This window comes from Melitaea cinxia, chromosome 16 (genome assembly GCF_905220565.1).
Source record: "Melitaea cinxia chromosome 16, ilMelCinx1.1, whole genome shotgun sequence".
NCBI classification, from domain to species: domain Eukaryota; kingdom Metazoa; phylum Arthropoda; class Insecta; order Lepidoptera; family Nymphalidae; genus Melitaea; species Melitaea cinxia.
In genome coordinates, this window is record NC_059409.1 from 13,700,735 (window position 1) to 13,718,158 (window position 17,424).

General features: G+C 37.0%; 1 protein-coding gene across 1 annotated transcript in view; it reads right to left on the minus strand.

The window, feature by feature from the left end:
- Positions 1 to 378: 378 nt before the first annotated feature.
- LOC123661107 (B-cell lymphoma/leukemia 11A) overlaps positions 379 to 17,424 on the minus strand; it is a 40,343-nt gene continuing 23,297 nt past the window's right edge. The window contains exons 2-5 of the mRNA XM_045596105.1: positions 17,023 to 17,196; positions 15,174 to 15,377; positions 14,532 to 14,714; positions 379 to 2,378 (exon numbers count right to left, since the gene is read on the minus strand). Of these exons, the coding sequence (XP_045452061.1) occupies positions 379 to 2,378; positions 14,532 to 14,714; positions 15,174 to 15,377; positions 17,023 to 17,196 (2,561 nt within the window). The remainder of the gene's footprint in view (positions 2,379 to 14,531; positions 14,715 to 15,173; positions 15,378 to 17,022; positions 17,197 to 17,424) is intronic.

Below are 17,424 nucleotides of genomic sequence, written 5' to 3' on the forward strand. Positions count from 1 at the left end.
AAAAGATTGTACAGCCTCCGAAGAAAATAACTAAAACTCGCCGACTAACATCAACAACACAACGGGAACTATTAACACTGGCTCACACAAGAGATATGTCACTAAAGATATTTTACTAACATTAATGCCCTTCGATGCTAGGACTTTTGGGCTCATATTGCAATGCTTGATATTTATATTAAATAGTAATTTTGTCACAATCATTTCTTAAGACTAGAAATTGAACAAATGCCGACCCCCAATAAAGTTTTAATTCGTACTCAGAACATAAATAAAGAGGTACAAACATTGAAAAGTACTCGTATATGGAAATTAGAGCTAGAAGATCTGGCTGGGCGGCGCGGGTGGTGGCAGACGGAGGCCGCCCCACGGGTAGAGTCACGACGCTTCATCACGACACGCGTTAGAGTCATCGGATAAAGCAAGAGGAGCACCATTACTTTGATTCACAACACACTTACGCATATGTTTCTCGAGCGTTGACGGAACTGAGAAAGGCATTTCGCAGAATCTACAGCGATACACGTCTTTGCCGAGCCGGCCGTGCGTTTTCATATGCCTCGTCAGCTTCGAGCTCTGCGCACATGCGTAGGAACATAGTTCACATTTGTAAGGTTTTTCACCGGTATGCGATCGTCGATGTACGGTCAAATTCGAACAGTTCTTGAATACTTTACCGCAAAATTCACAGGTATCATTGCGGCGTCCATCCTTTGATTTTAAAAGTGGGTTTTGTAGCAGACCGTTACTACTGTTTTTTAATCCATCGAAAATATTTTCAGGGGGCCGCTGTGCATGTAATGTCGGTAACCACCAACCTTCACCTCTATCCATATCCAATTTCATCCGCTTCGATGCCTCAAAGGGATTTTCAAAAGGATTGAACAAAGGATGTGGTTGTGGCGGCATCTTAGCGAATTCTTCCTTTAGGCGTAATGCAGCTGTAGGGGGCATGCCATTTGGCTTATCCCCAGGGGGGCCGTTGTTGTTATCTCTGTCCTTTGCTAATTGCCATTTTAATGAGTTACCTGATTCTTGTAGTGCTTGTTTGAAAGCTTCGCTGTATTGAGCAATATTAGACAAACCAAATTTATCCATGAGCTCACCGACGACAGAGGCTGAAGGGGGATGAGCAGATATAGCAGGAGTTTGTTTACGAGGTGGAGCAGAAGGTACACTACTATTAGACACGGTAAGGTCCTCTGCCTCTTCTACTTCTTCTCCATCTTCATTTTCCTCGTCCTCCTCTCCGTCCAATTCTTCATCTTCCAAATCATCTTCGGAATCGTCTTCTCCAGTATCTCCACCCGATTCACCATCTTCAGCATTAGTTTCCGAATTTCGGTGACTTTTCATGTGCTTTTTTAATTTCGAATTCTTTTCGAAAGATTCATCACACTGATTACATTTAAACGGTTTTTCGCCAGTATGCGTACGGCGATGGACTATTAAGTTATTTTCGAATCGGAATTTCTTACCACAGAATTCACAAGTATGAATCGCTTCATCGTTGTTTCTTTTCACTGGTGGTGTCGAAGAAGGCCGTTCCGAAGGTGGCGCATCAGCTGTCTGCGGTTCAATACGACGTTCGGGGGAAATTGTACTGTGAGGTCGTATTGCTTCTCGAGGGGTGTCCACCGCTCCGGGTCCGGCGCCCGCCGGTGGAGTCTGACCGACTCGGGAGGGCGACGGGGAAGCGAACGGAGGAGAATGCTTCCTGGGGCTAGGAGAGCTCGAATTGCCTGTGGCCGCCCCTGGACTGGTCGTACCGGCCAGTTGCCGCAAGCGCTGCGAGTAAAAATCCAGCTGTGGTTCTAAAGATAGTGGTTGAGATACAGGTGGTGGTCGTTCTCGTCCCGTGAGAGAGGTGGGAACAACAGGTGGTCGATCCGCTGGCGATGGAAAAGCTTGATGCGGAGGAAGCGAATTTGCTGCAACTGCAGCAGCTGCTGCCGCTAAATTTAGACCGTGGTGGCGGAATTGTTCTGAAACTAATTGTTCCATCCGAAATCGATGATCGTGATGATTTGGCCGAGCAAATAGTGGCGTCGGTGGTACTGACGGATGCGCTAATGGTGGTAAACTACCCGGCAGTGGCATTCGTAGTAACCCACCAACACCAAAAGGAGAGTGCATGTCCGGTGGTGGTAGTAGTGGATGATGGCGTAGAGAAGGTGGTGGAAGAGGAGCACCAGTAGAAGAGCAACCAGAACTGGAGGAAGATGTACTCGACGACGAATGGTTTTGTTTATTCGGATGTTGTTGTGGCATGCTCTCCACGTATATTTTCACGCCATGCACGTGTTGGACGTGCTGAACTAATCGCCACGCGGAATGTACGCGCGCTTTGCAAGTAGAGCAGACGTAGTTGCTCGGTTCTGTAACAAGAAAAAATGTGCGTTAAACTAAAATGAAAAAGATAGACGCTTTCCGATAGACGATATACCGCAATATTAACGCGGGCAAAGTGTCTAGTAATAGCTCTCACATATCGTAGTATAGGCCTAGGGTGGGCGCGTGGTACGAATGTTAAGCAGGAGGTCCACGGCCCGATACGTCGGCAGCCGTGACTGATAGCCCCTCCGTGTCTCGGGTGATTCATGCACCTCTAAAATCTTATGAAATATACGGACGCCGGAATCACGTACACACGCTTGGGTTAAGAATGTTGATATTGAAATCTATATGTAACCCTATCACGGTATGATAAAAACGAATCGCTGTTAGAAAATGACTTCGCTCTAGTAAAACATAAAAATTATTATGAAAAACATGAATTATTCTATTTCATAATGAAAAAATTAAATAAAAAGAGAGTTGTATCAGAAAACGTGTAATACAAATTATATGATCGGAAGTCAAGGTCCGTGGCAAAGCTGCGCCTTTAGTTTTGACAATAATTTGATTGCTCATTGTGAGGCCGTGACAAATCTTATCGTGAACACAATTGTATTACATTTCGTCTAAATATTATAATAGTGCTGGGAATTTATACAAATAGGATTAAGATAGAACGACCAAAAATAACTAAACACTGGGTAGGATATTAAGAAAGAAATATTCTTAGCTTTTTCAGCAAACAAAAATTGTTTTATTAAAAAAATATTACATTACTAGTAGTTGTTTGAGCAATTTGTTATAATTATATATGACTATTTTAAAATCTAATACCTTCGTAACGTTTTAGATACGATTAGAAAAGCGAATTGTTATCGATAAGAAATGATCATCACAACGAGAAGTGGGCGCGGCGCCGATAACCGATCTCGAACGCTAAGACGATTATTGAAATGTAACGGTCAGATTGTGTTGTGACCGACCAGAAAAAAAATATATGTATTGTACATCATGTTCTAATAATAATTAAAAATAATTTCCGAGTATTTTATTTTATAAACATATTTTATAAGTAGCTGAAGACATAATGAACGCAATTAAAGTAGTCTCCTGCTTCAGCCTGTAATAACCCACTGCTGAGCATAGGCCTCTTTCCCCATTTAGGAGAAGGATCAGAGCTTAATTCACCACGGTGCTCCAATGCGGGTTGGCGGATATATTCCCTACTATGAGTAACGTAGGCGTAGATGATAATAACCGGGACCGACGGCTTAACGTGCTCTCCGAGGCACGGTGGGGAGACCCACCATCAGACCGTTGCAAACACCTGTATGGCCAATACAAATGTTTGTCATGTGCGGGGATCGAACCCGAAACGCCCGCGGGTTGGCGGGCAGTCTTAGAAAAAGAAAATTTATCAGTAACATCAGATTATAACCTATGATTATATAGAGTACAGGTGTAGATATGATACTCTCTTACAATGCAGTTTTATTAAATAACTTATTTAATATTTCAAAAATATTTCTAAATAGACAATAACTTCATGAAACATTATAATGAAACAACTTGTCCTCCCGTGACCATGGTTGCTGTAAAGTATCCGAAACGTCGGGCATATAAAAAACTTAATAAACCGCGATAAAATCCGAAAAAGTTGTTCCATTATAATTAGTGAAATTCGCGTAAACATTAGAAAATATTTCATAAAATATTTTTTTACTAACTGTATAAGATTCGGTAGATCGATATTAATATATTTAATCTTTTAGTTCAAGCGCATTGTCCATTGTTAACATATACTGGTACACACTGGACTACAACCGGAATATACCGGATAATATTTTAATACTTTGACTAATATTTACAAAAAATATGGCGTATTTCTGTTAACTATTTGCAGAACGAAATGGTGACAGACTTTTACTGTTTTTGTAATATTTTGACGCAATTACATTGCTGTTATTAATCCTATATATAATTATATGATATAATAGTAGTCAGTAATATTTTTGAAAAAATTGAAAACTTCGAATCATAATTTTCTCAGATATTGTTTTTTATACTGCTTACTGCCTTGAAAGAGAAGCTGGCAAGTATAGCAATGCTAAGCACGGCAGTATTTATAATAGTTATTATCAACAAAAGAAATATACCTTTTCTTAATAACTTATAATTTACATATAAGTAGAACTTATTTCTTGTTTTGCATAATCCGTCACCGTCATACAAACGATGATTTGTAATTACAAATTGAATAGAGTACTAGTAGCAAAAAAAAAAAAAAAAATTAAATACGATAAATTCATTATAAAAAAGTATGTTCTGGTTTTCAAATTAAAAATCTGACAAAATGAAGAGTCAGTTTTAATGTGAGCACTAAGCTGAATTGCTCTGTAAATATTCCAAGGACGGACAAAGGTAAGGAACCTTTACTTCTCTTACATAAGATAATTTGAAAAATATAGTAATGTACTTATAACTCTGCTAATGTAATAGGCCTTAAATTCCGCAAATAAACATAATATTCGGAATTTTTTTAAAGTTTAATCCAAGCTTAACCCAACATTAAAATCCATTTACCGATACAGAGCTTACGTATTGAAGCGAGTAATTTCGTTACGATAAGATCTTTCTCTCGAAGCGATAATGGTGATAATTAAACAATAACTGTGTGGGCATGCATAGGTAGCTTATACATGGGATTTAGATGGCTTATAGTATCTCCTCTAGACTCTGTTGGTAACGTTTTAAAAAATAATCAAATTAAGTTTTTTATTACGTTCGGACGAGTATCTAAGTTTTGAAATATAAGTTTTACGAAATTTAACTCATGGCGTATAACATTGTAAGGTATTTAAAACTGTCTTAAGCGTTACAAATTTCCACTAACCAATTTCGTTCGTAACAACCGCTAGTGTAGTGGTGCTAGTAGTTGCCTAAAGCACCGACGGTTTGCAGGTTTGATTCCCGCTGGGGATGGCTATTTGTATTTGCACAAATATTTCTTTCCGGTTTCAATGTCTGTCCTTGTGGGTCTCTCCTTCATTCCTCGGAGAGCACGTGAAGCCGTCGGTCCCGGTTGTTATCATGTACACCTGATAGCGATCGTTACTCATAGTAGGAAATATATCCGCTAACCCGCATTGGAGTAGCGTGGTTGATTAAGCTCTGGTCCTTCTCCTACATGGAGAAAGAGGCCTATGCCCAGCAGAGGGATATTACAGGCAGAAGCGAAAAACAATGACCAATTTTAATTATTCTTTTCATTTTAGTTACTTATTATCGAAAATTTACTGCGAATATTCCTTTTTATATACGTTATTATTATTCATATTGGTATGTGCCTATTGAGGTCGGGTAGGTACAGCTGGATACATCCTACTCTAAATCTGGAGCAGCCCGCCTGGCGAAGTACCTCAACCTTACAGAAAGTCACAGCTAAATAACATGCTCTCAAGTAAGCGTTGTGTTCCTGTGGTAAGGTGACCAGAGCTCCAGAGGATAGTAGGGGGTAAGGTCAGCAACGCGATTGCTATGATTCTGGTGTTGCAGGCGTCTATAGGCTAAGGCTAACCGCTTACCATCAGGTGGGCCGTACTTTTGTTTGCCGACCGAGTCGTGTAAAAAAATAGCTTAAAAGCACTTTAAAAAAAATTAGCCTACTTTCATGCTTTATTCCTAAATTATAAATTTGAAGTTCGCGTGTAAAGCCGGGAAGCGGTTCTTGCCTTTACGCTTCAGCCTGTAATATCCCATTACTGGGCATAGGCGTCTTTCCCCATATTAACGTGCTCTCCGAGGCACGGTGGGGAGACCCACAAGGACTGCACAAACACCCAGACTACGGCAAAAACCTGTATGGCCAATACAAATGTTTGTCATGTGCGAGGATCGAACCCGCAACGACCAGCGCAACAGGCACAATCCATGACTCTAACCGTTCCGCCAACGCGGCGTCGTTCTTGCCTTTACATTTATGCAATATGTCCTCTTATAATCAGACTTTATCCGAATTCGTAGACATAGTACATGGGTGTATATTTTTATGGAAATTAATTAAATTGTTGTACATTAGAAAAATTAATATCATTTTTAGATCATCTTGTGTAGATTTCAGAGCTTAATTTTATTTTAAATATTCAACTTCAATATCTACCGAGACTTCGAGCAAATACAGTAGTGTTCGCATTAATTTTGCTATCAATATATATAAAAATGAACGTTTGTCTGTATTTCCTTTATAGAATCGTAAACAAAGCATTCGATTATGTCATGATCTTCAGCAAAGTGTTGTACATGAGCCCACAAAGGTTTCTGAGTTGGTACGATAAAAAAATGTAGCAATGCGCGCAGGGTAGGTACAGCTAGTTTATCATAATTATTATTAAGTTTTTAAAAATCAGTACAAATCTAAAATTCAACAGATATACTTTTTAAATGAAATAACGTGGTAAAATATAACAACATTCAATTAATCTCAACATTTCTATCATGTTTATGAGAACGATTTGAATCTTTATGTTAAATACGTGCGCTTAGAAATTATCTTTCGCAATGGAGTTAAGACTCTAATTTTTAACGTAATTTTTTTTGTAATTTAAATTGAAAAGGATACCGTTATATCTTATATAGGAATATTATTGTTTACATAATTTTGACTAGCCCGTTGGCGCAGTTTGTAGTGGCCCTGGTTTCTGTTCCGCGGGGTTCGATTCCCGCCTGAATCTGGATGTAATCACTCTAACCGGCAAAAAACGTCCGCAACGTTAAAAAAAAACGTAAGATTTTTATGTAGTGTATGTATGATAATTATGGTCTATGTGATGTTATTATTATTGCAGTTTGCTATTATTATTATATCATTCAATAATTATTTTATATTTCTATAAATCATTGTAAATTAAATAAAGGCGTTAAGATAATTTTGTAAAGTAGTTCTTTTTATATATTTATCGATAATAATTATAATAAAAAAATTATATCCGAATAATTATTTTATTTATACCTTGAATAGAACTTGAAATTACTATTTTATAATAAGGAAATTCGTTACTGTTTGGTGTCCCACGATACCACACGATTTTTGTGATATATTTTTTCTATATACATTCATAAAAAAATATTTAGGTATAACAGTCAGCTGTTGCCTATAACAACATTAAATTGTTTACCTTAGGAAAAGACGACGATATTTTATTATAACAATATTGGATTATAATGTTTTTTTTTCCTCTTTGATTTTTTTGTGCTATTTATTTACGTATAAATATATATAATATTAGTTTGATTGTTAGTGACGTGTCTGTGGGCTATGCTTGTGTCTTAAATAATTGTTCATTTTTCATTTAATTACATTATTCGGTATAAATGATTTAATTCAGTGTTAAAACAAATCATTTGACGAAAAAAAACATTATTAAAAAAATATTTAATTTATTGCTTTGTCTAAATGATAGATAAAGCTGGCTTAAGAAAAAAATTACTTGAGATCTGCTATGTTACACGAGAAACGTAAATTTTAGAAAAGAACAATGATACTAAATGATGTGCGCTAGTATCTAGTCCATGTACGCGAAAATAAAGTCACAAAATTTAAAGCGGTTCTTGAAAAATCTGAATATAGTAGGTATAAAACATTCGGCCGGAAGCCGCCGGCGCTGTTTCCGGGCGGCAGTTGTTAGCGCCCTGACGCCTCTCGCGGACATCGTAGAAATCTACAGCTATAGTTTTCCGCCAGTGTTGCGTATAACTCACCCCTTGCAAGGACTACACTTAGAAAGGCAGATTTTCCTTAACTGTGCGCTCGTAAAAGTTTTCTATTTAAAATAAAACTTGCTTTTCCTCTTGTACTATTTTATTCAAATATTTCATATGAATCTATTAAAACTATTCAATTGGTCAATTAGAATTATAAAACAGAAATCAAAAACTAACTAATTCAAATTGTTCATAGGTAGTTCATAAGGTAACTGTGAACTCTTGATTTATTTTTATATCTTTATTATGAAACGAACGAATCCATAGCGTTGTTAAGTAAAACTCAAATATCGATAAACCTAATTTGCTCGCCAATTACTCGTTAAAAAGGCGTCCTATTTTCAAACCATGCGATATTTATAAGTGAGGCTAGATCGACTTGTTATGCGGCGGATGTCCGTCGTCGCTGAATGACCGCCTTCCCCTTCCGCCCCCGCACCCCGCATCGCCCCGCACCGCCCCGTGCGAATTGTGACCCATAACTGACGACATGTTGCGGTATGAAAAATAAAAATTTGAGTAAAATGGAACGCAATTTATGCGACACGCTTATTTACGTCCTACGATATATATTTTTAGTGGTTTAATCAAAATATTATGTGTATAGTATTTTGTTTCTTATTTTCGTATAGTTGATGAGTTTATATTAACTGAATGATCTATAAGGTTTTAAGGTTTAATTTTAAACATATTTAATAATATTAAGCGTTTTATAAATATTAACGTAATAACTTTTAACTCATTCATTGGGCCAGTTACTAAAGACATTCTTTACTGTGAACGTAGTTGTAAGTCGTGAACTGCTAATTATATTCTTAAATTTTAATATTACTATTCATCATACGATATAAATCATATGGTAATAAGTTTATTTATCTGACATGCAAAACTTTTCAGAAATTGTGACTAACGCGATATTAATCCGCATAATAACTTAATTAGAATTAGAACAATACTCTCTATTTCAAAGACATAAGGTGTATAATTACATGAACATATCTTTGGAGATACGACACATTGAGTACATAGGCGATGTCCTCTAGGTCATAACTAAAAGAATAAGATGACCGATTCGACCGAGCGTATCTGGAGTACACAAGTGTTTTACGTTTAATGGAATGTGTTATGATAGGTGTCCGACTTATGAGAACTTAGACGGCTAATATTACATAAATGTTAGTATTACAAAATTAAATAATGTTAGTAATATAAAAAAAAAAAAATGTTAAGAATATGATGACGCGTTCGCGCGACGTTCCCAGCACTGGTTTGTAGTTGTTGCGCTGGCGTTTGCGGGTTCGATCACTGCACATGACAAACATTTGTATTGGCCATACAGATGTTTGCCGTGGTCTGGGTATTTGTGCACTACTTGTGTGGCTCCCCATCAAGTCTCGGAGAGCACTTTAAGCCGTCGGTCCCGGTTGTTATCATGTAAACCTGATAGCGATCGTTACTCATAGTAGGGAATATATCCGCCAACCCGTATTGGAGCAGCGTGGTGGATTTCGAGCTTCCTTCTCCTACATGGGGAAAGAGGCCCAGCTGTGGGATATTACAGATCGAAGCGAGATAGAGTAAGTAAGAATATTAAAATAAAAAAATATTATTTAGGTATATATAATCAGTACAAAAACATTAATTTTTGAGAACCCGCCTGCCCAACGTGATGACTATGGGCAAAACACATGAGTTCGCGCTATTTTTGGCGTTAACTTGTGGAGGCCAGTGTCCAGCAGTGGACTGTGATAGGCCGAAATGATGATGATGAATGATGATATTATAGTAATATAAAATATAATATCTTATATATATGGTATAATGTAGTAATACCATATATATAAGATACTGATGTTGTATTGATATTGTATTTATATTTTTTACGACTTTAAAACACGTGCAATAAATGTATCTGATTAAACAGAAAACCCCTTTTGAAAATATCACAAATCGACCGTATTTTAAGCGTATTTAACTAAAACTTATATTTTTAACTTGCTCGATACGATAATATATAAATTATAAAATACAAGTATTAGTAAATGGTAACCTAATTTCCAAACAATTAGGGTCTGTACCTACAGAGTGTCGCTGATCACCGCGCCCAAATGAAACGTGATTTCAGCAAACTATCGCCTTACTCCGCAAATTGTTTTCTCCCCTCCACGAATCTGTTCCGCCTTCAGGGCGTGATTTTATTAACAAGCACGTTAAAGTTTACTATTTTGGATTTTTTTTATAAGTTAAAAATCACTTGTGTTGCGATAAGTTCTAGCAAACAATGTTAATTTTTAAAAACAAATATACATTGAAATATTAATTGTTACTCTAAAATAAAAATTTTATTATTATAAACAAACAAATATTTATTTAATTATAATAATATATATAGAAAGAAATGTAATAAGGATAAAATATAAACAATCAGATATCTCACGAGACACGAATGTGATATTCAAAATTGGTCCGCAACCGTCTTTACCCAGATGCGAGGGGCTATTTTAAACTCGTAATAACCGTTGTCGACACGTGTGGAGCGACCATTACCACATATTACAAAAAATGGAGGAAAAACAATAAAATGTGAAGGGGAGTGTGAGGGACATCAAAGTGGACGCGGTTTAAAATTGATTTCAAAAAACGATGTCATGAGTATGGTCTCTATAACACACACATACATATGCACACAAGCATGCGGACAATAAAAAAAAATTGTTTTTATACATCTTGAATCCTACTTATTCAGACATATTCATTTAGGTACTACATAATGTATACAAAAATTACCCTAAAACATCAGTCGAAATGCAAATTTTAATTAACAAATACTGCAGACCGGTCAACACAGACGGACCCCATGTCCAGACCACAAAGCAACTATGATAGCTATTCAATACACCCACACACTGCACTCGCAATCAATACATTCAACAATCCTTCATAAATTCCTGACCTAGGGGACCTACCTGATGCTAATGCTTGATAACAACAAAATTATTAATATAAATACACAACAAACGGCAACCAGAACAGAGGCCGTTGCAAAGCAATCTATCATGAAGTAAATCTATGATATATTTACACACAGTGAATGCATTATCACTATTCCTAAATCAGCTATCAACGGACTCTTTTCACTAAAAGGGTGAGCTTCACTATAGAAAAGGTTGACCCTTCATAAAGACTTATCACCTCATATACAAAATAAGGTTGTACTAATCCAAAAAGTTTCATTGGAAAAACGATTTTAAAACAAGGTTTTTTAAGATCAATTTTCAGCGAAGAAAATTTCAACTATAAGATCTATTGGAAGTAAGCGGTAGTTTTTTCTCAACAATCTCGTCTCGGACTTAACTTACGTTATCTCGCCCACGAATGTCACAAGGAATAGAAACCCGCACATACATAATAAGGACGATATTTCTAAAGAAATTTAAATTTGCCCGCAAAGGTCCCGAGATAGGATTAAAGATTGGGCGTCGAGATGGCCCTTTGTGGCCGACCCTTAAGAAAACATGTCTTGATATGGAAATATCTAAGACGGGACTTAGCGAGAAATCATTTACGGGGGCGATCAAGGAAACGGTCTATGAATGCGTAATTAGTGTACAAATACAAGAGATTCATCTGAATCGGGAACTCGTACCGCTTTTGTTGTAACGTTTATTTTGCATGAGAGGATAAGTAAAAAGCTTTGTTATTTAGACTTCGGTGACCGACCGTTTTACGATGCGGTCGGCCGTGCACTTTCGAGTTTAAAACGATAATTTTTTAAGCGGACATTCTGATAGGGGAACTTTAAACGTCCACTTTGAGTTCAATATAAAAGTTTTATTTCGAATTACATTTTAATCCTAAAAAGGGAATCCGTACCAAGCTAATATTTAATGAGGCGACTGTTTACATCATTTGAATTCGAAATACGTATAACTCGACAATCCTTCATTAATTTGTAGATGGAAAGAAAAAACACGCTGGACCCGACGTTCACCTGATCCAATATTTACATTAATACAAATAAATGACGACCATCGGTTCTCGTTAGTTATTGTAATGATAATGACTACAAAGAAGCTTTGTGGGCATAATATACATGAAGAAAACACCTCATGGTTAAAATATTAACACCATTTTAATTAAATAAAGATATGGAAATTTTAGACTGTTGATACTAGCAACATTTCGTAAAAGCGTAAGATGTGTGTAAACAGTACCTACTCTATACGGTATAGTTTAAATTTAACTTTTTTCTACTAAGTCAAAGGACACGCGATAGGCACGAGACAATCTTCCCCTCACCTTTACCACGGCAACATGTCACATCTAAAATTAAAACCCACTTATTTAAAACCCGCCACTTAGCTACCTTCCCGTCTGTACAAAAACTAAAAATATCGTCGACCATTGTGTCACTGTCAAAGGAGTTTCGTAGGTCACGGCGAACGCATGAACGTGTACGTGTCAGAAGCACGCCAAACATTTTTTATCTTTGATTTTTTTTAAAAAAAGACCGCCTCTTACAATGGAACCTCGGTAGCATCTTTGACAATTATAATATCACAATCTAACTTATGTACGAAAAGCCGTTAATGACAAGGAGATATTCTGCAAATTTAAACTCTAATGGTATAGAATAACCGCTGAATATTCAAATGATTAACAAAACCTTGGGCCTTTTGTAAACATCGCAGTCATGGTTAACATAAGGGTCATCACAAAAGGCAGTAGATAACAATGCGCGCACGTCAATCGTGCGTTCATGCAAATAATTTTTTTCTTCAAAGCTTCCCCTTTATCTCTTCATAACGCGATAGGGTTAATTAATATGTACAAAATAATACAATTTAAATGAAAGTCCCTTTTTACGTTGGCACGAGGTCGGATTTAACTGTCACCAATAGAATTATATTATTCGTGTCAAAATAATTCATAGTCTCGTTGATTTATAGATGCGTTTCTTTTGTCTTTGATATCAATAATTTAATATAATGTAATATTTTATTAAACAGGACCCTCGTGCTTTATTGAATATGGCTGGTTTGACAGCTCACTCGAAGGGGTTAATATGAACGTTTAGGATAAACTCAATAAGCCGAAACAACTGGCGTCGAAGCAGAACCTGCAATTGACATTTCGATGATAGCGCAATCCGAAATAGTGTTATGACAGCAATATTTGTAAATTATTTTAACTATTTCCCAGCTTTAATCTTTACATATCTCGTTACTGATCGTTCTATGTTACTACAAATTTAAGTTACGGTAGCTGTTTAAAGAAATTCGTTCGAGTTCTCGTTATTTACTGTTACCGTTTAAGTTGTAGTGGCTTACAAAGCAGTTGACAAAATGCGGGTTGAAAATTTTGAACGGTGCACAATTTTCGGGTTTAAGAAAGCTTTTGTTGTGCAACGGTTTAATACAAAAGTGTCAAATGACGGCACATCTGCTCGCACAAAGGGTTATACTCGGATAGATTATTTTTCGAAACTCCCCCGCAAGATTGTTCGGTTATACAGATGTTCTGCTTCTTTTAGCGATAAGTTTCACAGGAAAAGGATTAAAACAGCTATCATATCAATTTAACTGCACTTAGATTATTTAGAGTCATCACCTGGTGACATGTTATTTTACCATTATATATGATATAGCTTGACGTTGATTTTAATTTTTATTTATAATTTTTGAATTTTATTTTTTCGCCATATTAAATAAATAAATATTTACAACTTCCCTAAAATAAGCAACTTAATGCTCGTGTTATAGGTAACAGCCAACTGGTATAGCTACATCTATTTTTTTTTTCGATTAACATACATATAAATAAATAAATATAATAATATATATATTACACCCAGACTCCGGGTAGGAATCGAACTCACTACCCCCGGAGCAAAAAGCAGGGTTACTACAAACTGCGCCAACGGGCTAGTCAAAAAATATTATAAATTTATTATTTAATGTTTTGTTATAAATATTTTGTTACTGATATTTTTAACTAAATATTGAACATCCCTTGGTCAATACGCGTGCAATGTGACAAGATTAACTCCTATGGAAAATGTATGATCGTACGATGACGTAAGCGATCTATAAATGGCCGCTGGTATTGTTGTTGTGTTACATCTTGCACAACAAAGGACAAAAGCTGAACGCTACGATAATATTGTCTCCAAAGACCAAATCCTTTGAAGCTGACAGTGGACAGAAATCATTAATAAAATCCTAAACGCTTTACAAAGAAAATGCGATGACATAAGCATTTTAAATAAATTGTAATCTAAACTTCACAGTTTCATCCTGGTATATGTATGTCACAGTTATTTTGTTTCGTAAACATTAGAGATATTTTATGAAAATATTAGCTATTTGTATAGCTTAAAGAAGGCTACAGTAGTAGTTCCTAATTAAATGCTCTCATATGTAATACGAACTTACCACTGTGCATTGTATTAGATTCTGCGTCTGCCACTTCAGTTCTTGATTTCTTTTGGTCCTCAGGAGATCCTGTAGTGTCCATTTGTTCTTGCTTAATTTTGGGTTTAATGTCTTCGTCGGGTGAACTTGAAGGCATTGGTGATGTGGATGCCCTTCTTTTAGGTGTTACTCCAGCATCAGCTTCTAAGAAAAAAATATTATTTCAGAACCTCTAAAGACAATGTTATTTATAATTTTCGTTTACCGTGGTATATTTAAGCCATTTATTTTTGTGTGAACGACTATTAATAAAAAAAAAACACTTGAGTAGTTAGTGACTGGATGGTGAAAGTTGGAGATCAGGTTCTTTGGCTTACTGTGGGGGAAGATTACATCCAGCAGTGGAATGTAATAGGCTGATGATGAGTGACTATATATTTGATTTAAAATTAAAAATGTGACTTGCATGTTTTATTATTATAATATGCATGAATAAATCAGCGTATTGGTCACAGATGGTTGTCGTGGATTCGATCTTCACTCGAGATATGTGTATTGGTCATACAAGTGTTTGGTTGCCTTTGAATGAGGCGTTTATGAATTATAAAATTTATACCCTACTTAGCATAGACAAAGCTATGTTGTTGAATAATATTTACTAACCATCCAACAACCGCTTAGGTGTACTCGACGCACCACCATCTTCAAGGAGATCTGGTGGTGCTATCGAAGGGCTAGCCAGAGGCGGAGTATGAACCCTGCTACTTGGTGGCCGCCTTGCTGTAAGGAGTGATGGTCTTCTCCCACTTGAGTTGCCTGTTGCTACTTGTCCCGGTCTTGAACCATCTTCAGGATCCGAGTTCGGACCTATGAGAATTATTATAACAAATAAAAAAATATATCTGCTTTGTCATAAAGTAAAATTTTGGGTTTGATTTGTCATCTTCAAGACTAGAATTCGAGCCAATGTGATCTTTTTTTATGTAAGCTTTTTTTTATATCACTAGGTCGGCAAACAATCTTACGGCTCACCTGATGGTAAGAGATTACCGAAGCTTATAGACGCCTGCAACATCAGAAGCATCCCAAGCGCATTGCCGACCAAATCCCCAATTCCCCCAGGAGCTCTGGTCACCTTACTCACCAACAGGAACACAATACTATTTAGCTATGATCTTCTGTAAGGTCGAGGTACTACCCCAGTCAGGCTGCTCCATATTTTAAGCAGGAAATTCCTGCTGTGCCTTACCTCAGTTAAGCTTTCGATGAGTTTGTGATAATTCTACTTCTAGGGTATTGAAACGGAGGACGGCAGTTTGTATGGAAAATACGTCTTCACTAAAGCTAGATTTACATGATTTATGTAACTAAAGTTAAACAAAGCCAAAATTATTACATGTTCTTGACAAATTAAAGCGGTAAGTTTAACTTATGAATTTTTCAAATTTAGTAAGTCTAGACCAAATTACCAAACTAAATCAATCAAACAACCGCTCTGATGCAGTGGTGCAAGTAGCCGCCCTAAACACCGACGGTTTGCGGGTTTGATTCCAGCTCGGGATGGAAATTTTTATTTCTATAAATATTCCTTTCCGGTTTGGATGTCTATCCTTGTGAGTCCCCCCACCATGCCTTGGAAAGCACGTTAAGCCGCCGGTCCCGGTTATTATCATAAACACCTGATAGCGATCGTTACTCATAGTAGAGAATGTATCCGCCAACTCGCAGTGGAACAGCGTGGGGGATTAAGCTCCAATACTCCCAACAGTGAGATGTTAAGGTTATAAAATAACAATATACCTAAATATAATTTAATGGCTACACTTTACAATCGTATAACGACGCATTTACTAATGTTTGGTTTAAATTCAGCTTAGATATTGTTCGACATGTTAATGAAACTATCTTATTATTAATTAATTCAAATCCACTGCTGGACATAGGCCTTCACAAGTTCGCGCCAAAAATGGCGTGAACTCATATGTGTTGCCCATAGTCACAACGCTGGGCAGGCGGGCTGGTGACCGCAGATCTGGCTTTGTCGCACCGAAGACGCTGCTGCCCGTCTTCGGCCTGTGTCCAAAGCCAGCAGTTGTATGGTTATCCCGCTATCGGTTGGCTTTATAAGTTTCAAGGTGGTAATGGAACTGTGTTATCCCTTCGTTGCCTCTTACGACACCCACGGGAAGAGAGGGAGTGGCTATAGTCTTTACTGCCGTAACCACACAGTTAACTAAACCTAAAGCTAATTAACTCAAATGTTTAGCTTCTTTCCTTAATTTGTCTGCATAACGTGGCATTACAAGTACAATTGCACATAATAATAATAATAATTATTATTATTATAACATTTATTTCAGGACTAGCCCATATAGTGTTAGTAACAATGGAGCTTTATCCAATGTTGCAGCATAGGACTCTCCCATCGATCTACAAACTCTTTCAGAATACTATTGTGGCTGCCGCGGAAACGCTTAAGTAATGACGCACACCTCTTGCGCATAATACTGACCGGCACTAAAACAGTGGTACGACGTAAGGTCCTTGTCGCAAGAAGACACCTTGTGCTGTATGAACCGCACGATGTCCGCCAACGCGAAGGCTCTGCGGCACGCGCCACACGTGAGCGTATCCGTCACGCCGGGTGTGGGGGACCCGCCGCCCTCTGCCGCGCTGTCCGCATCCGCTGCAAAAGAAATATTCGTGAAAACCTGATCACGTTGACGAAAATAATAATGATCGATCAATGGCCGATCATTGACATTGTAATGATTGTGAATAGTAACTGATAGTCTAATACTATCTCTTTCAAATTAGCGTCACTATGACCTTCTGCTGAGAGATTACTGTTGGAATGAAAAATAATTAAAATTTGTCAATAACCCAGAACATAAGCTTATGGTTATTAACGATG